This window comes from Trichosurus vulpecula, chromosome 2 (genome assembly GCF_011100635.1).
Source record: "Trichosurus vulpecula isolate mTriVul1 chromosome 2, mTriVul1.pri, whole genome shotgun sequence".
Taxonomy (NCBI): domain Eukaryota; kingdom Metazoa; phylum Chordata; class Mammalia; order Diprotodontia; family Phalangeridae; genus Trichosurus; species Trichosurus vulpecula.
Genome location: NC_050574.1, coordinates 442,147,693 through 442,172,873, shown reverse-complemented (window position 1 = coordinate 442,172,873; position 25,181 = coordinate 442,147,693). Strand labels below are relative to the sequence as shown.

Here is a 25,181-nt window from a genome sequence, read left to right as displayed (position 1 = left end):
GCAATGACTGCCCCTCATGCCTGGAATGCCCTACCTCTTTACCTCTTCCTCTTTGAATCTCTAGCTTCCTTTAAGAATTAGCTTAAGAGAGGAGGAGCCAAGATGGTGAAATAAGAAAAAGCATTAGAATCTAGCTATCTTCCACACTTCCCTGACAAAGATCTAGAGAATGCACTAGACTGAATTCTAGCTGGGGCAGTGAAGAATGATTATAATGATTCATTTTTCCAGCCTGGGCAACTTAGGAAGCTAAACAAAGAGGTCTGAAGACACTGGGGAAGGGGCTGGCCAACAGCATGAGTAGCTGTGGTAACCACAACCATTCCCAAGCCCAGGGACTGAGAGCAGACTAAGACAGGACAACAGAGATCCCAGGGGATCCCTCAGCAATCTCTGGGTGCAGGACGAGGTGCCATCTGTTGCCCACCACTCACATCCGTGTCACAAATCCAGGGTGGAAAGGAGCAGTCCATGATCATTGGCCCAGCTGTGCAGAGCATGGAACAAATTCCAGGAAGCATATGGTAGCTATAAAGGTGGCTCTGATCCCAAGAGCAGAGGGCAGCATCCCAGACCAAAGAGGAGCTGACAGCACCATTGCTCTAAACCTACAAAGCCTTCCAGCACGCCAATGGTGCCCAGCATGACCATAAAATCCAAAGTCAAGAAGTAGGCTGGAAAAAATGAGCAAACAAAAAAAGAAAATTTACAATAAAGAAGAAAACATGGAAGTATCTCATAGGAGAAACTATGATCTCGAAAACAGATCAAGTAGGAATAATTTAAGAATTACTGGACTGCCTGAAAACCATGAACCAAAAAAGAGCCTTAGACATCACATTTCAAGAAATCATAAAAAAAAAAACCCAAAACAAAAACTATCCAGATATCTTACAACCAGAGGGCAAAGTAGAACTTTAAAATTTTTCTCATGAGATACTTCCACATTTTCTTCTCTCTCTCTCTTTTTTTAGTTTTGACTTTGTTCTATTGGTTTCTTTTGATGTCTCATGTAGTCATTGGCTTTTATTTGGCCAGTTCTAATTTTCAAATAATTATTTTCTTCAGTGAGGTTTTGTACCTCTTTTTTCAAGTTGTTAATTTTCTTTTCATATCTTTCTTTTCTAGTTATTGACTTTTTTCCTATTCTTTCCTTTATTGCTTTCATTTGGTTTCTAAAATCATTTTAAGTACCTTCTTTAATTCTTGCTTTTACTCTTCTAGGAATTCTTGTTGAACTTGTGTCCAAGCTGCATTTATCTTTGAGGCTTTACCTGTAGATGTTTTAGAGTCATTCTCTTCTTCTGTGTCTGTATCTTGAGCTTCCCTGTTCCCATAATAGCTCCTTATGATAAAGTTCTTTTTTTGTTTGCTCATTTTTCCAGCCTACAGATCTTAAAGAGGAGTCCGGGAAAAAAGAAGAAGGCTAAGAATAAGAGAATACAGTAGAGGGAAATTCATAGTTAGCAAGCGTAACTGTGAATGTGAATGGTATGAATTCCCCCACAAAACAGAATAGGATAGCAGAATGGATTACAAACCAGAATCCGGCAATATGTTACTTATAAGAGAGACACTTAAAATAGAAAGATACATACAGCATTAAAACAAAGGGCTGGAGCAAAATCTATTACACTTCTACTGAAGTAAAAAAAAAAGATAAGGTTAGCAATAATGATCATGGAGAAAGTAAAAGCAAAAACAGACCTAATTAAAAGAGATAAAGTTACTACATTTTGCTGAATGGTACCATAGACAAAGAATTAATATTCTTCTTCTTCTTCTTCTTATAATAATAATGATAATAATAAGTCTTCTGTTAAACAGGACATTAAGATTTGCAAAAATATGTAAAAGAATGACATTCCACAAAATTTTCCTTTGGAAAACAGTTTTCATAAAAATATGTAATGTTAGTATGCAATGGGTTTACAATTGTTATTTTTAAATGAATTAATATTTTTAAATGTATCAGTTTTTTATTTAGAATTGAACTGCTATCATTTATGGAATTTTTACATGGGGGGGGCGCCAAGCATGGCCTGTTCTTTGAGTACTTGCTGAGAAAGACCATGGTGGCAGAGGAGAATAATGCTTCAATCATATTTTAATGAGGCACAGAAGGTACAGAGACAAATGACTTGGAGCGGATATAGAGGCAGATAGAGATGGGGTAATGGAGAAAGGCAAGCAATGTGGGGAAGAGAATGGGGTGGGGTGGGGAGAGTCACTTATGCAATCATGGATTAGAGTTGGGAGCACTTGGCAGTGTGGATCCAGATGAAGATGGAAGAGTGTGTGTGTGCGCGTTCCTTCTATTAGGAAGCTAGGTGGCACGGTGAACCTGGACATGATGTTAGGAAGACCTGAGTTCAAATCCTGTCTCAGACATTTACTAGTTGTGTGACCTTGAGCAAACCATTTAACCTCTGCCTGCCTCAGTCTCCCCATCTATAAATGGGAATAATAAACGACAGCTAACATTTATATAGCGCTGGGTGTTTTACAATTATTATCTCATTTGGTGCTCACCACTACTCTGGGTGCAGGTGCTCTAATTACCCCCATTTTACAGGTGAGGGAATTTGACTTGCCCAGGGTTGCACAGTTAGTAAGTACAGAATTTGAACTTAGGTTTTCCTGACTCTATGTACGGTCTCAATAACTCCTACCTCCCAGGATTGCTGTGAGGATCCAACGAGATTTGCAAACCTTAAGGCTCCAAATAGAGGCGAGTGATTACTACACGCTCTCTTCTGAGAGCACGCCTAGATTTACGCGGTGCTTTCTTGGCAACCTTGGTTGAACGATTAAGAAGAGTGGAGCACTTTCCCCTCCGAGCCACGAGGGGGCGCAGCCCCTTCCCTATCGAATACTTATCCTATCTATGGCCTACCTTTCCTCTCCCCCGGAAGTCCAGATCTCCGCGAACCTGGCTGAACCGGGTGGTGGCGGGACGCTCATGCGGACACCGCGGAGATGAAGTTCAATTACCGGGTGAGCGTGGAGGGGCCCCTGGGGAGACAGACCCCTACCCCCACCCCCTGGCCCACACCGTGCAGCGCGGCGCCGCACTGCGCATGGGCCGTGTTGGAGAGCGGGGTGGGGTGGCGGAGTCGGGGGAGCCGAGAGGGAGCGCGCGGGCGTCCGCCGCGTGTTGGGGAGCCCAGGGGAAGGGGGAGGGTTCGGAGCCGCGGGTCCCCGGTGGAGGCAGCGGAGCAGCAGGAGGAGAGCGGCGAGGACCGGCCTGGGGGGAGGGAAGCGGAAAGTCGCGGTTCCCAGCCTAGCACGTGGGCTGCGGTCATCGAAACGCGCATGAGCTTTTTGCTCAAGTCCCTGTTTGCGGGGGGGCAAAAAGTTTTCATTCTCTTTTTATTTTGGGGACACCGCTGTGCCCCCGAGGTGCTTGAGCCAATGGCTCGCATTCCCGCTTTGGCAATGGGGTGGCGACGCCGGACCAGCAGTCAGTCAGTCAATCAATCAATAAACGTGTATTAAGCATCTACTGTGTGTCAGGTGCTGTGTTAAGCATTGGAGGTCAGGAAGGTCAGCTTGCCAGCTGGGCATTTAGCCTCAGTTTCCTCATCTGAAAAAGGGGGCTAATTAGGGGTGTCTATCTTTCAGGGTCGTTGCGAGGGTAAAAAGAGGGAGTATTTGCCACTCTTTGCCTAGCACCTGGCACATAGTAAGGACTGTGTAAATGCTAGATATTTATCATCATTAGTATCAGCAGCATCAGGCATCATGGTCCTTTCTAAACTAGGTATAGGTAAGCCAAGGGCGAAGGTATAGCTTACCTGGACCCTGGGCCCTGTGGAGAAGGTACCATGGCTCCCCATTGCTGTTTTCCTGAATACTTAAGACCTCTTAGGAATAACAAGATCACAGTCTTGGTTTTAAGGCAAATGTATTTTGTTTTCTTCAGTTTTCAAATTTGCTGGGTACAGTCTATCGCTGTGGGAACTTGAACTTTACTCCTGATGGAAATTCTGTCATCAGCCCGGTGGGAAATAGAGTCACCGTCTTTGATCTAAAGAAGTGAGTATGTTAGAAGGCTAACAGTAAGTACTTTCTGCCTCTATAACACACCTGCTGGCTTAGCTGGATGTCAAAGCTGTTTTTACCCCCTTTAATTTTTATAGGTAAGTTGTGTGTTGAGCATATTTCACCCACACTTTACAGAGGATAGTCTCCGAGGGGTGTCGCTAAGTCAGAACTAGCCGTAGAATTCACACCCCTTTAATGTTAATTTCTTGACCAAAATTCAGTGTTATGAAGTCATTTTGTACTGTTCTTGGAATATCATATATAATTTTAGGAAAATACGTAGCGATAGTAGCTTAGACCTGATGGTGTAGCAAGGAAAGAGACAACTTCTTAGACTTAGCTTTGACAGTTTTTACTATTGGCTAAATGAGAGAGGTGCTAAGGTTACAGGACTGGATCTGGATAAAGCCACATGATGTTGTTACATGTGCAACTAGGACCAGGTTGCAAATTTATTGGTAAAAGGGAATAGATATTAGAGTTAAAGAAGTTCAAGATCCCATCTTGTGGTAGGCAGAGCGTTGGATTGGGAGTTGACAGCAGGGTTCTTGTCCAAGCTTCTCTTTCAAGTATGGAAGAGTTGAACTCTCCTTTAAAGTCACTTCTCTCCAAACAAAAAGTCATTTCCCTATCTTAAAGTCTGTGGAATTTAATTTACTGGAATTCAATTTTTGGTATGACTGATGCCTCATTTTTCTTCTCAGTTTTATTTTCCATTCCATAAAGGAAAAATGGATAAAGTGGCATCTAAAGTTAACAGGTTGCCCTACCCTCCTTTCCTTTCCTACATGTCCTCATCGGGTAGAGGCACTTCTAGGATCAAATCCAGACTCTTCTGTTTGGCATTTAAAGTCCTTCACAACCTGGTTCCTGGCTGCCTCTACAGCCTTATCGTACATTGTTTCACTTCACTAACTCTCATGTACAACATCCCATTTCTTATCTTAGCCTTTGCATAGGCTCCCATGCATCTTCATTCCCACCTCTTATATTCCCTGTGTTCTTTCCAGACTCTGCTCAAGTGCCACTTGATTCACGAACCCTTTTCTTGGTCCTTTTTGCTGTCATTGTCTCCCCCCCGCAGAATGAACCTGTATACATTTTGTTTGTACTTACATGTATACATATATATGTTGTCGAAATTTCACCAGAGAATGTAAGGTCTTTGAGAGCAGGGACTGTTGTCTTTTCATTCTGTTATCTCCAACACCTACTGGTATATGATAGTTGCTTAGTAAATGCTTGTTGATTGATTTCATTGACATGGTTAGGCTTTCAGATCAGATTCTGGATTGACCAGAGAAAACGATGTTGTATTGTCATTTACCTCTGTTTAATGAGGTTTAAAGAATGCTTGTCTTCTTTCCTGGTTTGTGTTTTTTTAAATTTAATTAATTAATTTATTTTTAGTTTTTAACATTCACTTTCACAAGCTTTTGAGTTTTAAATTTTCTTCAACTTCCTCCCTTCACTCCTACCCAAGATGGTGTACAATCTGATATAGGCTCTACATATACATTCTTATTAAACATATTTGTCACATTAATCATGTTGTATAGAAGAATTAGAATGGGAGGAACCATGAGAAAGAAAACAAAAAGAGCAAATAGTATACTTTGACATGCATTCATACTCCATAGTTCTTTCTCTGGATGTGGATGGCATTTTCCATCATGAGTCTTTTGGAGTTATCTTAGGTCCTTGCATTGCTGAGAAGAGCTAAGTCTATCAAAGTCAGTCATCACACACTGTGGCCGTTACTGTGTATAATGTTCTCCTGGTTCTGCTCACTTTACTCAGCATCAGTTCATATAAGTCTTTCGAGATTTTCCTGAAGTCTGCCTGTTCATCATTTCTTATAGCACAATAGTATTCCATTACATTCATATACCACAACTTGCTCAGCCGTTCCCCAGTTGATGGGCATCCCCTCAATTTCCAGTTCTTGGCCACCACAAAAAGAGATGCCATTAATGTTTTTGTACATGTGGGTCATTTTCCCATTTTTATGATCTCTTTGGGATACAGCCCTAGAAGTGATATTGCTGGGTCAGAGAGTATGCACAGTTTTGTAGTCCTTTGTGCATAGTTCCAAATTGCCCTCCAAAATGGTTGGATCATTTCACAACTCCACCAACAATGCATTAATATTCCAATTTTCCCACATCTTCTCCAGCATTTATCATTTCCCTGTTTTGTCATGTTAGCCAATCTGACAGGAGAGATGTGGTACCTAAGAGTTGTTTCAATTTGCATTTCTCTAATCAATAGTGATTTAGAGCATTTTTTCATATGAATGTAGATAGCTTTAATTTCTTCATCTGAAAACTGCCTGTTCATATCCTTTGACGATTTATCAGTTGGGAAATGACTTGCATTCTTATAATTTTAACTCAACTGAATATATTTTAGAAATGAGGCCTTTTTCAGAGACACTGGTTGTAAAAATACTTTCCCGGTTTTCTGCTTCCCTCCTAATCTTGGTTGCATTGGCTTTGTTTATGCAAAAACTTTTCAATTTAATGTAATCAAAATACTCCATTTTGCATTTCATAATATTCTCTCTCTCTTGTTTGCTCCATTCTCCATAAATCTGACAGGTAAACTATTTCTTGCTCTTCTAGTTTGCTTTTAGTATCAGCCTTTATATCTGAACTGTGTACCCATTTTGACTTTATTTTGGTATACTGCGTAAGATGTTGGTCTATGCCTAGTTTCTGGCTCTCTTGTTTTTTAAATTTAAATTTAAATTTGTTTTTTAGCAACAAATCTGAAACCTTGCCTCTGGCGACCAAGTATAACATTAAGTGTGTGGGACTGTCTCCAGATGGCTGCTTTGCCATCATCATTGATGAAGGTAATCATGTAGCATATGTTTCAGTTTCTTAAAACAATGAAATGTAATGTTGATAAATCCAGTCTTTGGCTGAAGCTGTTGTATACTCCTTTTGTGTCCTTTGTGGTAACCTGATGCTAAGTCAAAATGCATGAGTAAAGTCCTTTTATAATGAATATCATAATCATGTATACTCAAATTTACAAAATGCTTGCCTCACAGCAAATCGTAGTGCAACTATCAGTGTGGATTGGCACTGTGCCACCTAGCTGCTCCCAGACTGTTCTTTTTAATCCCAGAAGTTGTAATAGGAGCAATGGATGGAAGCTGGAAAAGGGGCAAATTTATGTTCACTGTCAAGGAAAAACTTGCTTAAAAATTAGAGTTGTCCAAAAGTGCATGGGCTGCTTCAAGAGGTGAGGGATTTCCCTTCCTTAGAGATCTTCAAAGATGGATTAGCCATTTGTTAGATATGCTGTAGTGGGGATTACTTTTGTGAATAGATTGGATATGGCCATGGAATTCTCTTACAATCTTCATAGTCTTTGATTCTTTTTTTCATATTCTGTCTGTCAACTAGTTCTTGTTTCAATTTCAGATGGAGCAGCCTTGCTTGTCAGTTTGGTTTGCAAATCCGTGTTGCATCATTTCCACTTCAATGGCTCTGTTCACAGTGTCTCCTTTTCCCCAGATGGCAGGTAAGGGGATGCCAGATTTATTGGAAGGAGGAAGAAAGGTATGTCTTTTATTGTACTTTGGATATTTTAAAAATATTTTTTATAAAATCATTATTTATTTTTAACGTTCATTTAAAAAATTTCAAATTCTCGCCCTCTTTCCATCTCCTTTCCCACCCATTACGAAGGCAAGTAATAAGATATCAATTATAGATGTGAAATCATGCAAAACATTTCCATGTTATTCATGTTGCAAAAGAAAAAAAATCAAGAAAAAGTGAAAAAATTGTTCTTCAATTTGCACTCAGTTCATCAGTTCTCTCTCTGGAGATGGATAGCATTTTTATCATGTGTCTTTTGGAGTTGTCTTAGATCATTGTATTGTTCATGATAGTTGCGTCTTTCCCAGTTGGTCATTGTTACAATATTGTTCATACTGTGTACGATACTCTAGTTCTGCTCACTTCACTTTGCATCAGTTCATATAAGTCTTCCTAGGTTTTTCTGAAACCACCGTCTTCATCATTTCTATCACTTCATATGTCAGGTAGGGTCATAGTTGGTCAGTGCATCGATCAGAGTTGTTAAATCTTGCCAAGTTGTTATCCTTTACAGTATTGTAGTCAGTGAATATATTGTGGTCATCTGCTCAATTCATGCTGCATTCATTCATATAAATTTTAGTTTTTTCCCTTTTTTCAGGTATGTATGGCTTAATAATATTCCATTACATTCCTGTGCCATAATTTGTTTATCCCAGGGGTGGGGAACCTGCAGCCTCAAGACCATGTGTGGCTTTCTAGGTCCTTGGTGCAGCCTTTTGACTGAGTCCAAATTTTATAGAACAAATCCTCATATTAAAGGCATTTGTTCTGTGAAGTTTGGATCCAGTCAAAGGGCCGCATTTGAGGACCTAGAGGGTCACATGTGGCCTTGAGGCTGCAGGTTCCCCAACCCTGGTTTAGCCCAATTGAAGGGCAACCACTTTGAATACAGTTCTTTGCTACAACAAAAAGTGCTTATGTAAATATTTTTTTACATATGGACCTTTTCTCAGCTTCTGATTTCTGCTATGTATGTCTTGTAATAGTAACTTTTGGTCAAAGGGTGTACACACTTAAGTGATTTTTTTTTTTTTTTTGGTATACCTCCAAATTGATTTCCAGAATAGCTGGACCAATCACAGTTCATATTCAGGAAATGGTCTGTGGGTTCTTTCTGTTTTCACTTTGCCTTTTGGTTCTAATAGGTTGGGGAATGGCCGGGTTTTATTTTTATCATGGTTTTCAGGGAGTCCAATGATCCTCGAGTTAGCCAGGTTAGTTGTTATTGTTGCCAGGTATCTTAGGTTTTTTTTGTTTTTTAGCTTTTTGATTTTGTTCTGCTCTTACTTCCTGTCTCATGGAGTCATTAGTTTCTGTTACATCTGTTCTAATTTTCAGGGATTCCATTTCTGGAAAGATTTATTGCTTCCTCTCATAAATTGTTTATTCTTTCAGTCTTTGCTCCGGAGTGTTTATTTCATTTTTTTTACATCTTGTTTAATTTCTTCTTGGTAATCATATCGTCTGTCTAGAAAATCCATTTCTTCCCTTTGAGTCTCTGCTTGTAGTTGTTACAGTTACTCTCCTTCCTAGAATGTTTAGATTTGCAGTAGTTTTTTTTTTTTTTTTGGTAGTAGTTAGTGTTCTTTGGTTCACTCTTCCAGCCTTAGTTCCTGAATTAAGGCTTTGTGCCCTGGCCAAATACCACTCCTTGATGTGCTTTTGGATGAAGTAGTCAGTACTGTTTGATCCCACCTTGAGTCATCTAGGTTCCTGAAATGAACTCCCTCTACTTCCTAGGGTTAGGCACCTGTGGGTCTTTGAAGTTCAGGGTCCTGGATCTTAAGGAACCTCAGGGCCAGGTCAGGACAGGGTAATAGGGACTTTGGAGCCCTGGGGTGACCTGGTCTGAGCTGTGCTTGGTACTGGTTGCTACTGCTCCCTAGGACTTTCTCTGTGGAATCCCCTGCTCAGGACAGAGAGCCCTGCTGGCTCCAGAGCCTTCTGTGGTTGTGCTGAAAGGCTGTAGACTTATTTGCTTGCTCTGAAGGTGGCTTTCTTAGTGGTCCCCTTTCCTGTTGCCCATGAACTGATGGCTGCCTTTTTGTGTAGTTCTGGGGTTGAAAAAGTCACTGTAATTTCACATTGGATTTCTTGATCATTTTTTGGTTTGGTATGAATTTCAGGTTTTTACTGTAGTAGATATTGAGGAGTTGGTAGACTGCCTCCAGGTAACTTTTGTGGCTGGAAGTCCTCAGCCCATCTTTTTAATTCATGTACTTCACCGCTGTTGCTGTGTGGCTGTGAGACCTGAATACCACGGCTTCAGAAGAACTAAAAATGAGCATCCCATAGGGCAGTGGAAAGTTACCTGATAGGTGTGAGCCACCTGCAATGTGTAACCAGTGAGGAGCTCCAGACAACGTGAATAAAGGATGCCATTAAAGAGTTGTATGACAGAAAGAGAAGGTTAGCTGTTCACGTGGCAAGAGGGAGAGGTAATATGCCTGAATGTTCCACTGATACCTTCAAGAGTTTAGGAGAAGTGGAGGAAGGTCTCCATCATGTTGGAGGGACCTCCTGAGGCGAACTTCTGGGAGGACACAGACTGGGGGCACAGACTTGGATTAGTTATGATTTGCATCCTTGGAGGGAACTCTTAAATTGATGAGGTCACGGATCCTTTTCAGCAGTTGACATTGTGATCCTTCCTGTCCTTTGGTCAAGAACTCTTTCTTTGCTTCTAAAAGGCATCTTCTGGTGTCTTTAGTTTGATTATGATGCGATCTTTAATAGGGAGGTCATGTGTCTATTTGGAACTTAGTGTGGCACATGGTGTGAGCTGTTGGTCTAAATTTAATTTCTGCCTGACTAATTTTCCAGTTTTCTTAGTGTTCCATCATCTACCCCCAAAATGGGAGCTGAGATGTGTGGGCTGATATAACACGATCTTACTGTTTTACTACTTTTGTTTGCTTCTGTATATCATGTGTCTGATCTGTTCCAGTGATCAACTTTTTATTATTTTAACCAGTCTCTGATAGCTTTGGCGGCTGTTTCTCTTTAGTGTAGTTAAACCTCTGGTGTTGCTAGGCCCACCTTCCAGAGAAGAATTCGTCAGCAGTGACGTTCCGAGTTAAGGGTGTCCTATCCAATGATGTCTCTGGAGCCAAGAAAACAGTGATTGAGGCTGAAGATGTGACTCAGGGCACCTTTTAGAGCACGGTCATGGTCAAAGAAGTAACTAGCTTATGTGCTGATTGTTTGTAGTACCCTCACATATTTCAGGAATTGATCATATAGTTAGAATGATCATTTTTTCTGCCAGATTTCTTCTTCCTCTGTTTAAATTGTGTCATTGTCAGCCAGCACTGGATTATAGACAGTTGGAGAATGGTTGGTAACACAAGTCATTTGTGTGCTTTGTTAAGGTACTTGCTAGCATGTTTATTTTGATGAGAGTTTGAAGTTATTGGGCTGAAAACTTGAGTTATCTATTCTAACCTTCTCAACAATAGCAGTAAGTTTGAGGTTTTTGTTTTAAACTTGCTAACTTTTTTACTATTCATTTGGCAGGAGATTTGTGGTGGCGAAAGACAATCTTGCCCAAATGTATTATGCCCCTGGAAAGAAGCGAGAATTTAATGCCTTTGTCTTGGACAAAACTTACTATGGGCCATACGATGAAACCACGTTCATTGATTGGACTGACGATTCTAAGTAAGTATTTTCTGTATATTGTCTGTTGGTGCTGAATGTTCATGGAGACCTTGTATTGGGTGAATTGGAACATATTACTAAAGTGCCATTTGTTGCCTTATTCTGATGACAAACTTCCTGTCAAATAGACTATAACAATATAGAATCTAATTTAATTAACTAGCATGTCTAAGTTACAGCAGTATTTTTGCTTGAAAGAAATGTTTTTATTACATCAGGTAGGAAAAAACTAGACTCTTTGGTTATAGACATAACTTAAACCTGGATCTTTTTCTTTGTATTATGTGCATGATACCTTGCAGTTGTGACCAACAGGAATGGTTCCTGAAATGTTCGGATAAGTTTTGTAGTTTAGATGTTCCCTGAGTGTCACAGAATTGCTTTCAAAATATTGGTACTATAAATAACATTTTACAGCAACAACAAGATACAAAGTTAGAAAAGATCTTAGCTGAACACACAGATGGTACATAGCTGAACTGGCATTCAGACCCAGATCATGTCATATATAGGTATGTAAGCTATATGGCCAAACTGACTCCAGATAGTCCAGATTGAGTGGTTTTTTTTTTCATGTGGTGTGGTATGCTGTATAGCATATTGAGTGAGGTATAGAGATTTTACAACAACACCTGCAGATTTTTTATTTTTAGTTTACAACACTCAGTTCCACATGAACCTGAGTTCCAGTTTTTCTCCCCCCCCCCCTTCCCCAAGATGGCATGGAATCCTATATATCTTCTGCATATAACTTCACATTGAACCTATTTACACAATAATCAAGTTGTAAAGAAGAATTATTACTGATGGAATGAATCATGAGAAAGAAGAAACAAGACCAAAAAAAAAAACAAAAACAAAAGAGAGGAAAAAAAAGAAAAAAAAAGGAGAGCAAACAGTTTGCCTCAGTCTACATTCATTCTCTGTATGTAGATATCTTTTTCCCTCATGAGTCCTTTGGAGTTGTCTTTGAACCTTGTATTGCTGAGAAGAGCGAAGTCTTATCAGGGTTATGTCCAATGGAATGAATTATGAGAAAGAAGAAACAGAACCAAAAAAAAGGAAAAAAACAAAGGGGAAAAAAACGGCGAGTATGAAGTGTGCCTCAATCTGGATTCAGAATCCGTAGTTCTTTCTCTGGATGTAGATAGCATTCTCCATCGTAGGTCCTTTGGAATTGTTTTTGCGCCTTGTATTGCTGAGAAGAGCAAAGTCTATCAGAGTTAGTCATCACAGAATCCATATATCTGTGGTTGTGTATAATGTTCTCCTAGTTCTGCTCAGCTTACTCAGCATTATATTGTGTAGGTTTTTCCAGGTTATTTTGAAGTCCGTATCTTCCCCATTTCTTATAGCACAATAGTATTTCATTACATTCATATACCATAACTTGTTCAGCCATTCCCCAATTGTTGGGCATCCCCTTGATTTCCAATTCTTTGCTACTACTAAAAGAGCTGCTATACATATTTTTGTACGTATGGGTCCTTTTCCCACTTGCGTGATCTCTTTGGGATACAACCCTAGAAGTGGTATTGTTGGGTCAAAGGGTATGTACATTTTTATAGCCCTTTGGGCTTAATTCCAAATTCCTCTCCCGAATGGCTGGATCAGTTCACAACTCCACCAGCAGTGTAACAGTGTTCCAATTTTCCCACATCCTCTCCAGCATTTATCATTTTCCTGTTTTGTCATTTACCTAAGAGTTGTTTGATTTACATTTCCCTAATCAGTAGTGATTTCGAGCATTTTTTCATATGCCTATAGATATCTTTAATTTCTTCCTCTGAAAACTGCCTGTTCATATCCTTTGACCATTTCTCAATTGGGGAATGTCTTATATTCCTATAAATTTGGCTCAGTTCCCTGTATATTTTAGAGGTGAGGCCTTTATCAGAGACACTAGTTGTAAAGAGCTTTCCCCACTTTTCTGCTTCCCTCCTAACCTATGTTGCATTGGCTTTTTTTATATAAAATCTTTTCAGTTTAACATAATCAAAATTAACATTAACAGAAGAGGAAGTAAAATTTCTAAATAACCCCATCTCAGAAAAAGAAATTGAGCATGCCATCAATGAACCCCCTAGGAAAAAATCTCCAGGGTCAGATGGTTCTACATGTGAATTTTATCAAACATTCAAAGAACAATTAATTCCTATACTTAATAGACTATTTGGGAAAATAAGTGAAGGAGGAGTCCTACCAAATTCTTTTTATGACACCAATATGGTACTAATACCTAAACCAGGAAGAGTCAAAACAAAGAAGGAAAATGATAGACCAATTTCCCTAATCAACATTGATGCAAAAATTTTAAATAAAATATTAGCAAAGAGATTGCAGAAACTTATCATAAGAATGATACACTACGACCAGGTAGGATATATTCCAGGAATGCAAGGCTGGTTCAGTATTAGGAAAACTATCAGCATAATTGATCATATCAACAACAAAACTAGCAGAAACCATATCTCAATAGATGCATTATCCATTTTGCATTTTGTAATACTCTCTATCTCTTGCTGTGTCATGAATTCTTTGCTTTTCCATAAATCTTCCTCTTCTGTTAACCTGGGCAATTTATATTTTTGTATGTATTCATCCATATCCCTGAGGTTGTCAAATTTATGGGCATACAATTGGGCACAGTTATTCCTAATTATTGTTTTAATTTCTTCTTCATTGGAGGTGAATTCACCCTTTTCATTTTTGATACTGGTGATTTGATTTTCTTTTTTTTTAATCAAATTGACCAAATGTTTATCAATTTTATTGGTTTTTTCATAAAACCAGCTCTTGGTTTTATTTATTAATTTATTAGTTTTCTTCATTTCAGTTTTATTAATCTCTCCTTTGATTTTTAGTATTTCTAATTTGGTATTTAATTGGGGATTTTCATTTTGTTCTTTTTCTAACTTTTTCAGTTGCATGCCCAACTCTTTTTTCTCTATTCATGTAAACATTCAGATATATAAAACTTTCCCCTAAGAACTGCTTTTGCCACATCCCATAAGTTTTGGTATGTTGTCTCATTATTGTCATTCTGTTGAATGAAGTTATTAATTGTTTCTCTGATTTTTTCTTTGGCCCACTCATTCTTTAGAAATAGATTATTTAGTTTCCAATTAATTTTTAGCTTATTTTTCCATGGTTCTTAGTTACAAATAATTTTTTCTTATCATGATCTGAAAAGGATGCTTTGACTACTTCTGCCTTTCTGCGCTGGATTGTGAGGTTTTTATGCCCTAGTACATGGTCAATTTTTGAGTATGCGCCACGTACCGTTGAGAAGGAAGTATAATCCTTTTTATCTCTATTCAGTTTTCTCCTACCCAGACTTTTTTTTTTAAAGAAGCATTATTTAGTTATACCCTTACCTCATCATCACCCTCCTTCTCCCTGTTGCTCATTCTAGGAAAATTGCTTATAAACTAGAAACTACCCACAGAAGTGCAGCCATGATGGTGAAGGGCCTTAAGGTTGTGTGCCATATGAAAATTATTGGTAATGCAGACAAGACGGGACTTAGGGGAAATGTGACAGAAGTCTTCAAATATGTTAGAGGGATAGGTTTATTCTGCTTGATCCCAGAGGGCAGAAATTGGAACAGTGGTTGACAATTGCAGAGAGGTAAATTTAGGCTTGATGTACTTTTCTAACTAGTAGAGCTCTCCAAAAGTAGAATGTTCTCTCTCACTAAAGTCTTCAAGACAGGTAGGTTGTAGAGGAGACTCTTGTTCTGATATGGTTGGTGGCCTCTGAGCTCCCTTAGATTTCCCTCAGATTTTATATTTGTGATATTATGGTGATCAAAAGCTTTGTTAGTGGGATCATAATAGACTGTGTAACTTGAGTTGCTTTTTCTTTTGATTAAAGGTGCTTTGTGATTGGGAGCAAGGACATGACATCCTGGGTGTTTGGAGCGGAACGGTGGGATAATTTGATCTACTACTCACTAGGAGGTCACAAGGATGCTATCGTTGCCTGTTTCTTTGAAGCTGGAAGCTTGGATGTATGTAGACAAGCAAACACTTAATAGATAATCAATTCTTGATAAATTGAATTGATTTGTTATTGCAGTTGCTTCCTCTCTTTATGGATTCCATGGAGGGAGGAAGCAGCTGGTAGGAGAGCGTCGCCTTTTTGCTAACCTGTACGTTTTGGTCTGACAGCTGTACACTTTGAGCCAAGATGGGGCGCTCTGTGTGTGGCAGTGTGACACTGAGCTAGATGGCCTGAAGTTGAAAGCTCCTAAAGGTTGGCGGGCAGATGTACTGCAGAGGGATAAGGAGGAGGAGGAGGAGGATGACGACGACATAGAAAAAGAGGACAATACCATTCGTGGAAAAACCATTCCAGATGATGAAAAGAAAATGGATAAAGTGAAATACTCACATGTGGCAAAGTAGGTGATTTTTTTCTCCTCCATGCTCTTGTTCAAAGAATTAAATTCAGTAACTATTTCAAGCAGATGTTGGATGCTTTGGTATTTGAGACACTTCTTGTGATTGTTACCCTCTAATGGTTTCATATTCTGAGACCAGAATGGAGTAATGCATATGCTCAGCTGTTTCTATATGTGGTAACTTTGGTACGGCATTAAGCCTCTGTCACTCTATCCTCCTCTTCCATTGTCCTTTATGGAGCTCCTATTCTCTTCCTAACAGACTGCTCTCTTTTTTTACTTAACTCTTTTCTTGCAATAATGGAAACCCCACTTTCCCCAGAAGACACGCTGCTCTCCCTGGTCACTCCCTCGAGTACTAGAAGTGCTTTTTCTTGTGCCCCCTGCACTTGTCCAGGAGGACTGTCTTCTCTCCTCAGGCCTCTCCTCTCCCCCTGCCCCTCAGCAGAGGACTTTGTCCCCACACATAGCCACCCTCATAATTCAGACCCATATCACTTCTTACTTGGGTAGTTCAGCAGCCTCTTAGTTGTTCTTCCTACCTCCAGTCTCTCCTTTCTTTACCCTCCACACAGCCATGAAAGTGACATTTCTAGAGCACAGGGCTGACTGGGTCACTCCCTTCCTCAAGAATCTTCTGTGGCTTCCTGTTATTTCTAGAGTAGGTAAAAATTCCTCTGGCATTTAAAGCACTTCACAATATGGCTGCAGTCTGTATTTCCAAGTTGATTACTCATTACTCTACATCAGGCATGCACAACCTGTGACCAGCCAAAGGATTTCGAGTAACCCACGAAAAATGTAGAGGAAAACATCTCCTGTGTTTTTTTGCAGGCTGCCCAAAATCCTTAGGTGTTCCTGAAGGCTGTGCAGGCCTACTCTATGTCATGTCTTATCCTCTACTTTCCTGCACAGGTTGGCTTCCTGTTCTTGTACACAAGATGGCCCTACATGCCTGGAATGTTCTCCTTCATCTCTGCCTTCTGGAGGCCCTAGCTCCTTATGAGGCTCTGCTCAAATGCCTTCTCCAAGAGATCTTTCCTGATCCTTTAATCGTTCATTCTCCCCCTCCTCCCTGTTACTTTGTATTTATATTGTATATACTTTGCACGCACTTATTGGTATACATGTTTCATGGGATCATAAGGGGCCTTACAGGCCCTCGAGTTCCACCCCTCATTTTACAGATGAAGAACCCGAGTCTAGGAGAAGTCGTGACTCACCCAGTGTTGCACAGGTAGCAGATTGCCGACCTGGGATTAGAACCAAGGTCCTTTGCCTTCAGATCATTGTCTTTTCCACTGTGCCATGCTGCCTCCTCAGTAGCATGTAAGCATCATTAGGGCAGAGGCTGCTTCTTTTGTCTTTGAACCCCCAGCATCTGGCACGTTGGACATGTTCAATAATTGTTTGTGGAATTGAATTGATCATCAAAATAGTGTAAGAAGCATGTGGTCCTGAAAACATTTTCCTTGAAATAAACCTTCCTTTGTAGCTAAGTCCAAATTATTCATGTCCCCCTGAGCTTTGGGAGTTTGCTTCCCAATCAGGTTGTATGTCCCTCTATGAGTGCTTGACAGCGAGATAGGAAGGAGCAAGAATTTGATGAATTTTAACAGCTCTGTTGTAGGATTAAAAACTGTAACACGTCAAGAGCTAACATCAAGAACAAAAAAAAAACATTTTCTAGCCCAGGGATTGTTCCCAGTAATACTTTTCCTTTGAAGCAATGTGGAAAAAACTTAGGAGTTAGGCAGTGCATAGTCCAGTTCTAGCTCTAGCTTCATTTTAACTGCTTTGGATCACTTTCCTCAATTGTAAAATGCTTGCATTGGACTAGATGACCTCTGTAAGAGTCCCTTCTATCATTAACATTCCAAGGTTTCTTGTTGCTTGTTCAGGGTGATTGAAAAGGAAACATACAAATTGAGGGCTTTCCCTTCATTGTGATTTGACTTTTATCAATTGTTATTTGTGTAACATCTCTTTGGTGTATAGTGCTCTATAGAGGCACTGTGGAGAATACAGGAGAAGACTTTAGTACAGTGTGGCATAAACTCCTTAAATGGTATGGTACAAGAAAGGAATGTCATAGGGGGTAAGATTTTTACAGGAGAAGGTAATGTGTGTTGAAGTGGCCAGAGGAATATTGGAGGAGGGAGAGGGGAACTTACCTGACTTTAAAAAAAATAGTATTTTTTTTCCAATTACATGTAAAGACAATTTTTAACATTCATTTTAAAAAAATTTGTGAGTTCCAGGCTTTTCTCCTTCCCTCCGTCCCCTGCCTTAGCTCTGACTTCTGAGAATGGATTTGAGTGAGGCAAAGAGCAAGAACAAAAATCTTAGCCAGAATAGTCTCCTGGGCAGAGGTGAAGAAAAAGCGTTCATGATGGAATTACAGAAGAAGACTCTTGAAAAACATAGGGAGACAGGAGCTTTGTAAAGGGATGCTGACCATCGGCTAGCCACGCTTCTTGAACTGTGGGTCCTGAGCCCAAATGGGGTGGCTAAAGGGGTTGGAGTGCCACCTTGGAGCCATGCGCTGCACGTCACTCGTTACTGGTATAAATGATGGAAAGGTTCTGGAAGATAACATAATCTCAGCATTTATTATTTTCAAAACCCAATTTTTGTAGCATTCAGGTGTATTTAAGGAAAGCAACATGGCACAGTAGAAATGCTCTGGATTTGGAGGCAAAGGACTTGGGTTTGGGTTCTTACTCTGACATTTGTGTCTCTGTGACCTTGGACAAGTCATCTAACCTCTAGTCATCAGTTTGTTGTTCAGTTGTTTCAGTCGTGTCCAACTCTTAATGACTTCTTTTGGGGTTTTCTTGGCAAAGATAAGTAGTTTGCCATTTTCTTCTCCAGCTCATTTTACAGATGAGGAAACTGAGGCAAACAGGGTAAAGTGACTTGCTCAAGGTCACACAGCTAGTGTCTGAGGTCAAATTTGAACTCAGAAAGTTGAGTCTTCCTGGCTCCAGGCCCGGCACTCGATCCATTGCACTACCTCGCTGCTCAGTCCTCAGTTACTTTATCTGTAAAATAACTGGGTTGAGCTTGATGACCTGTAAGGGATCTCTAAGGTCCTTTCCAGCTGTGAGTCTGTGATCCTGTGTCCAGTACAGTCCCTAACAGCCTCTTTCCGGATAATTGGGGCCTGCTTTCCTAAGATCCCATTGAACTATCCAGAACATCCCCAGCCCCAAACTTAATAAATTCTGGAGAGATGAATTCAAAATAACTAGAGGCCTAGCTTGTAATTTGTTTGTTCTGCTTATGTGGATCTTAACAAATATTGCTGTATGTGGTTGTTACCTATGTATTCCTTGAGAAGAACAGGACATGGTAGCTAGGGGCCAGGCCATAGAGTCAGGCAGACCTGTCCCTGACACACTGTAGTTCTGTGACCAGGTGTAAGTAAATTGAATAATCTCTTAGTGCCCTGGGCCAACTCTCTTAGGAGCATATGTCAGAGATGAGTTTCCAGTCTGTATCTGTGGTAGAATTTTCACACTGATGAAATCATAGATTTGGACCTCAAAAAAAGGTCTACTTTATTCCCTAGTGCCCTACTGTAAACTTCTGGAGGACATGGGTCATCTCTTACTTCCCTTTGCCTTACATACACATAGTAGGTACTTGATAAATAATTTTTTTTTGGTGGGTGAGCAGGTGAGGGAGAACAATTTGAAAGTCGATGTAACAGTTCAGATCTGAGCTGTGATGTGGTAGTGGTGCATGAGAGGGATATAATAAACATTGCAGAAGGATTTCGGATTCATTTGGAATCTTATAGGAGAAGGCACTTTAAATGTGAGCAGTACGGAAGAGAATAACAAATGAGGGTAGAAAATCATCACTACCACACAGTTTGGCCTTGGCATAAGAATTGTATTCACCATCTATTAAACTGAACTGTTCTGTTGGGTTGTGTCCATACAGAAAAATACTTCGACTTGAAATACCCAAATAATTGAGGCAACTGTATTGGGGTTTTGTGTGTGTGCATAGCCACCTGAATCTTTTCCTGACTGCAGTTCTTTGATCTTCACATTTATTTAGGTACTTCTTCAACAAAGAGGGAGATTTTAATAATCTTACATCTGCTGCATATCACAAGAAAATTCACCTTTTAGTCACTGGCTTTGCTTCTGGAATCTTTCATCTACACGAACTACCTGAGTTCAACCTGATCCACTCCCTGAGGTGAGTTCATTTGCAGCTGTGGTGGTAGATGTTGGAAAGTCTGCTATAGCGAAAACCCTCAAAGTGCTGACAAAATGGAAGAACTTTTGAGTTAGCTGAGAGTTCTCAGACCAAAGAGTTCTGGCATTGGTATTTTCCCAACTACATGATATAGTTTTCTTTTCCTCTGTGACAGAATTTCTGTAGTAAGGAATAATTTCTAATGGAACCATTAGGGAGTCAGGCCACCTTTTTTAGCCCATGAAGTTTAAAAAAAAAATATATATATATATATATATATACACACACACACATATGTATACATACACAAATTCTACATGCCATGGTAAATTCCAAAGAGAATTAAGATTTCAAAGCTTGTTTGTAAATTGTCAGGTTGCTTAAATTTATTTATTAAAATTTCCCATATTAGAGCATATATTTTGCACAGTGATAGCAGCATAGGTAATCTCTGATACAGAAATTTGTCGATAAATATATATTGGTAAGTTTACTCAGTTGTCTTTCAGTGAATTTAGTTTTTCTTTTTTTTTTTCCTTAAATCTTTTTAGTGACTTTTTGTTGGTGGGGTAGAGTTAGTGTGTTGGCTCAGTACTGTCTTCTCTGTCATCTTTCTGGTAGTTCCACTCTGTAATTTCTGGAACAAATTAAGAGTATAGGTATCTCATTTGTTTTGCCTTAGAATACCCATTGAATCATTGCCGAATTTGATAATCTGATATGTGGGCAGTCACATTATCATCATCACCGTCATCATCACCACCATTATAGCTAGTATTTAAGTAGAATTTTAAGGTTTGCAAAGAGCTTTGTAAATATTATCTTACTTTATCCTTATAACAACCCTGGGAAGTAGGTGCTCTTATTAGCCCCATTTTACAAATGAGGAAACTGAGGCAGGAACTGGTTAAGGGACTTGTTTATCCAGAGTCTTACAGCTAGTTAAATGTCTGAAGCTGGATTGGAACTCAGTCTTTGCTTACTCCAGGCCCAGTGTTCTTTCTATTATACCACTTACTTGCCTTGTAAAGTATATAATCCACAAAAATTATCTTATAGATCGCAGACAGCTTTTCTCCCTATTTATCTCCATTTTGGTCTCTCCTTTAGTATTTCAGATCAGAAGATTACGTCCATATCTATCAACAGCACAGGAGACTGGATCGCTTTTGGATGTCCAGGTTTGTGTCTCTTGAGTCAGACCACGCACAGAATGTTCTCTGGATTCTTGGGCTTAGCTGTTGGGGCTGGAGTTCAAGCTTCAAGCTAGATGGTCATTCAAGTTTGAGCATAAGTCAAATCACAGACCCTTTACTATTAAGGAAAAGCTCAGGTAATACCCGAGAGGTGGTTGTGATTTCCTTTACCCTCTTTGTCATTTGTAACAGAAGGGACTCAGGTCTGATTTCAGTTAGGAGGTTTTGTGTATGTCAAGACATAAGTCACAATTTAAGTTTTGAGCTTTTTGTTGTTTATTTTCAAGAATTTTTATTATGGACACAACATAACAAACAATTCAATATCCGAAGAAGTACAGAATATGAAACTAAAATTTTTTAATGTACATTTTGTGGAGTGTTTTTTTTTAGTATATATTAAATTTAACATGCAAGTATCCACATGGTCCCACTTGTCTCTGTCACCTTCAGACTTTGGCTGTCTTCTGGCCATTTTAAAAAAATGTTTCTTTTCATCACTGTCATTACACATCAATTCCTGCACCATATAACATGGTCCTGTCCCACCCCACCACCAGTCAAAGCTCTTCCTTGTGACAGGCATAGTCAAAAAAACAGACATAAGCCAGTTCTGACAGTGATCGATGTCTCATCCTACACCTCTGGTCCATCGCATGCTTCATAATTGTCAGTCCTATGGAGTCATGATTGCTCCTTAAATCAATCAGAATTAGGTCTTTCAGAATAGTTTTCCTTTGGATTATTGTGGTCATTGTATAAATTGTTTTCCTGGTTTTGCTCATCTCACTCTCCATGACTTGATACAAATTTTTCCTAGGTTCTCTGAATCTGTAACAATCCCTTATGTTAAGAGACAATAATTTGTTTAGTAATCACTCCAATTGATGGACACCCACTTTAACAGTTCTTTGCTACAGCAAAAAAATGCTGCCATAAATATTTTTTTCTTAAGGATCCTTTTCTTGTTTTACTTCATTGGGGCATATGCTTATTAGTGGCACCACTGGGTCACAAGCTATGGAAAAATTATAAAATGCCAGCTTTAGAGAGAAAAATAGCTTTAAAAGAATTAAGAACTCCATGCAATGACTAATCACAACTCCAGAAGACATGATGTTTCTCACTTCTTCGGAGAGTGAGACTAGAGGTGCGAAATGAGATACATATTTTCAGACAAAGTCAGTGCATGGAATGGTTTTTCTTGACTATACTTATTGATTACCAAAGAGGAAATCTATTTATATGCTAAGAAAAGGAGAAAAATTATTGGAGGTTGGTGAGGGAAAGCAGTGATACAGTGAATTAAGAAAGTATCATTCAAACATTTTAAAAATGTACAGAAATCAGAAGTAAGTTCAGGTGAGGAGATAGAGAAGCAGGGCAATTTTTGAACTACCAAGTTAAATTTGTGTGTGTATATGTGTGTGTATGTGTGTGTGTGTGTTTGTGTGTGCGCGCGCATAATTTTTATGCGAAGACTTACACAAGATAATAAGACAGAAAGAGGGGAAGATCATAGTTCCAAATTCCTCCAAGATAACCACTTAGGATGAGCTCCCACTTATGCCATAATCTTAGCCATAGTATGTTTTTCGTGAGCACTAAAGTAAAGCAGCAGCCCAGAGTGTGCAGCTTCTGAAACAGCAGTATTCCCCTCCTCTCCTCTGGGATGAACGTGTTGAATATACATACAGGTCTGGTGCCTGATTCTAGTGTAGAGAAGTGAGAAATAACTTTACTCATTCATGTACTCAGTTTCTTCTGATGTTGTATTGCTTCCCAGGTCTGGGTCAGCTGCTGGTGTGGGAATGGCAAAGTGAGAGCTACGTACTGAAGCAGCAAGGTCATTTCAACAGCATGGTGTCTTTGGCCTATTCTCCTGATGGACAGTACATAGTGACTGGTGGCATTGATGGAAAAGTAAGCTGGGGATTTATTATTAGGAGTTGATAAAACCAATGTTAGCCTGCTTTTGTAAGGCTCCAGGGTAATGTAAGTTGCTTATTCTAATGGTTCTTATGAACGAACTGTTTTACCTCTTGTTATTTAACTAATTCATAGATAAATAATTCACAGATGCTCCTTTAGACATGTATACATGCAGTCTGTTCATCATCCCATGAATCTGAAATCATATAGCTATAGTTTAATTTATAGAAAGAAAAACTAAGTAGCTCCTTGTATTTTCTTCTACTTTAGATACTTTACATATTTTGAAACATTTATTCCTATTAAATTTAGTCTTGTATGTGTCAGTGTTTGGTTGTATTTAATTATCTGTGGTCTGCATCACCACATAAGTCACTGCCACATTGGTTAAGTACAGTTTGTACTTTCAGGCTCCAGATTATGGATGAATTGATTTATTTCAGTTAGACAGATTTTTCTGCCTTTTTTTTTAAACTTTTGGCATTATTTCTCTGTTTTGGTTGACTCCGAGGACAAGGTAGATGGGGGTTGAGGCTAGGGACAATATTACTCTTCCCATTTTGTCAGTCTTTGATCTTGATTGAATTGAAGTCTATGATAGTAATGGGATATTTAACCCTTGGCACGGGTGTGACAACATTAATGCCACAGAAATTTAAGAATATATTTCAGTGAACTCAATTCTTCAGTGCTGTCTAGCTCATTTCCTGTACTCTGATTTAAAAGAAGCCTTCTGAAATTGGATTAAAAGTACAGAGTTCAGCTCTCTTTTAAATAGCAGTTAAGCTAAATATGTAGTATCTATAATTAAATTCAGCATTAAACATTAATTGCTCTTTGGGGGTGTGAATGGAACTTGCGAGGGTATTATAAAATCCACTGAGATCTTCCACAAACCTTTTCTGTTGCAGGTGAAAGTATGGAACACTTTGAGTGGGTTCTGCTTTGTCACATTCACAGAGCACACCAGTGGGGTCACAGCCGTGGCATTCACCTCCACAGGTTATGTTATTGTTAGTGCTTCTCTCGATGGAACAGTGCGAGCCTTTGACCTCCACAGGTAATAAATTCTTATGTTGTATTAAAATGTAGACTCAGAATTTTGGAACTAGAAGGTACCGTAAGGTGACCTAGTACAGCTCTTAATCTATAGATGAAGAAAACAAGGCCCAGAACATCTTTTCTACTTATCAGCTGAAATTTAGGATGAAAAAAGAAGTAGGCTGTAAGTGTTCTGGAGTACTGCAGTAATGGTTCTGAAACACAGGTTGTTTGGGAATAGAGCCAGAAGAGTATCACAGAATCTCAGAACTTGAAGAAAACTCAGTGGACATCTTGTCTGTTTCATACTTGAACAGGAATCCCCTCTAGCACATCCATTCTACAGTAGAAAAACCTGTAGTGAAGAGGAGTCAGTGACTTCCTGGGGCAACCCATTCCTTGTTTGCGTACCCCTATTGAGAAGTTTTTCCTTATATGAAACTAAAATTTGCTTCTCTACAATTACTACACACAGTTCTAGTTTTATTCTCCAGGGTCATAAATAGGACAATTAGAATTCCTCTTCTGTACAACAGTCCTAGAAATACTTGAATACAGGTCTCCTCTTGCTCTGTCTTCTCTAATTTCTTCAGCTCATCATCATTCTGTTCTTCACTATCTTGGTTGCTCTTCCCTGGATATTGATCCATACATCAATGTCCTTCCTATTTGTGGCTTACACACCTGGATATGATATGGCCAATGTGGGATGAATAAAGCACAGTACAGTGGGATCGTTTGAACCTTTGCTCTGTAAACTGTGTTTTTAATGCCCAAGTCAGGCTAGGGTTTTTGGATACTGTGTCACGTGACTCCTTTAGCACTAATCCCCTAGCAGGCCCTCTAGGTCCTCAAGTGCCACCCTTTGACTGAATCCAGACTTCACAGAACAAATCCCCTTAGAAAAGGATTTGTTCTGTAAAACTTGGACTGAGTCAAAATGCTGCACCCAAGGACAAAGCCACATGTGACCTTGAGGCCACAGGTTCCCCATTCCTGCCCTAGATCTTTGTCTCACAGACTTGGCTAGGCATTTTTCTTTCATTTTGTACTTGTCAAATTCATTTT

General features: G+C 39.4%; 1 protein-coding gene across 1 annotated transcript in view; it reads left to right on the top strand.

The window, feature by feature from the left end:
- The first annotated feature begins 2,887 nt into the window (after positions 1-2,887).
- PWP2 (PWP2 small subunit processome component) overlaps positions 2,888-25,181 on the top strand; it is a 40,812-nt gene continuing 18,518 nt past the window's right edge. The window contains exons 1-11 of the mRNA XM_036747080.1: positions 2,888-2,997; positions 3,926-4,038; positions 6,810-6,904; positions 7,482-7,581; positions 11,181-11,324; positions 15,201-15,336; positions 15,497-15,729; positions 19,801-19,944; positions 21,055-21,125; positions 22,927-23,063; positions 23,984-24,132. Of these exons, the coding sequence (XP_036602975.1) occupies positions 2,980-2,997; positions 3,926-4,038; positions 6,810-6,904; positions 7,482-7,581; positions 11,181-11,324; positions 15,201-15,336; positions 15,497-15,729; positions 19,801-19,944; positions 21,055-21,125; positions 22,927-23,063; positions 23,984-24,132 (1,340 nt within the window). The 5' untranslated portion in view covers positions 2,888-2,979. The remainder of the gene's footprint in view (positions 2,998-3,925; positions 4,039-6,809; positions 6,905-7,481; positions 7,582-11,180; positions 11,325-15,200; positions 15,337-15,496; positions 15,730-19,800; positions 19,945-21,054; positions 21,126-22,926; positions 23,064-23,983; positions 24,133-25,181) is intronic.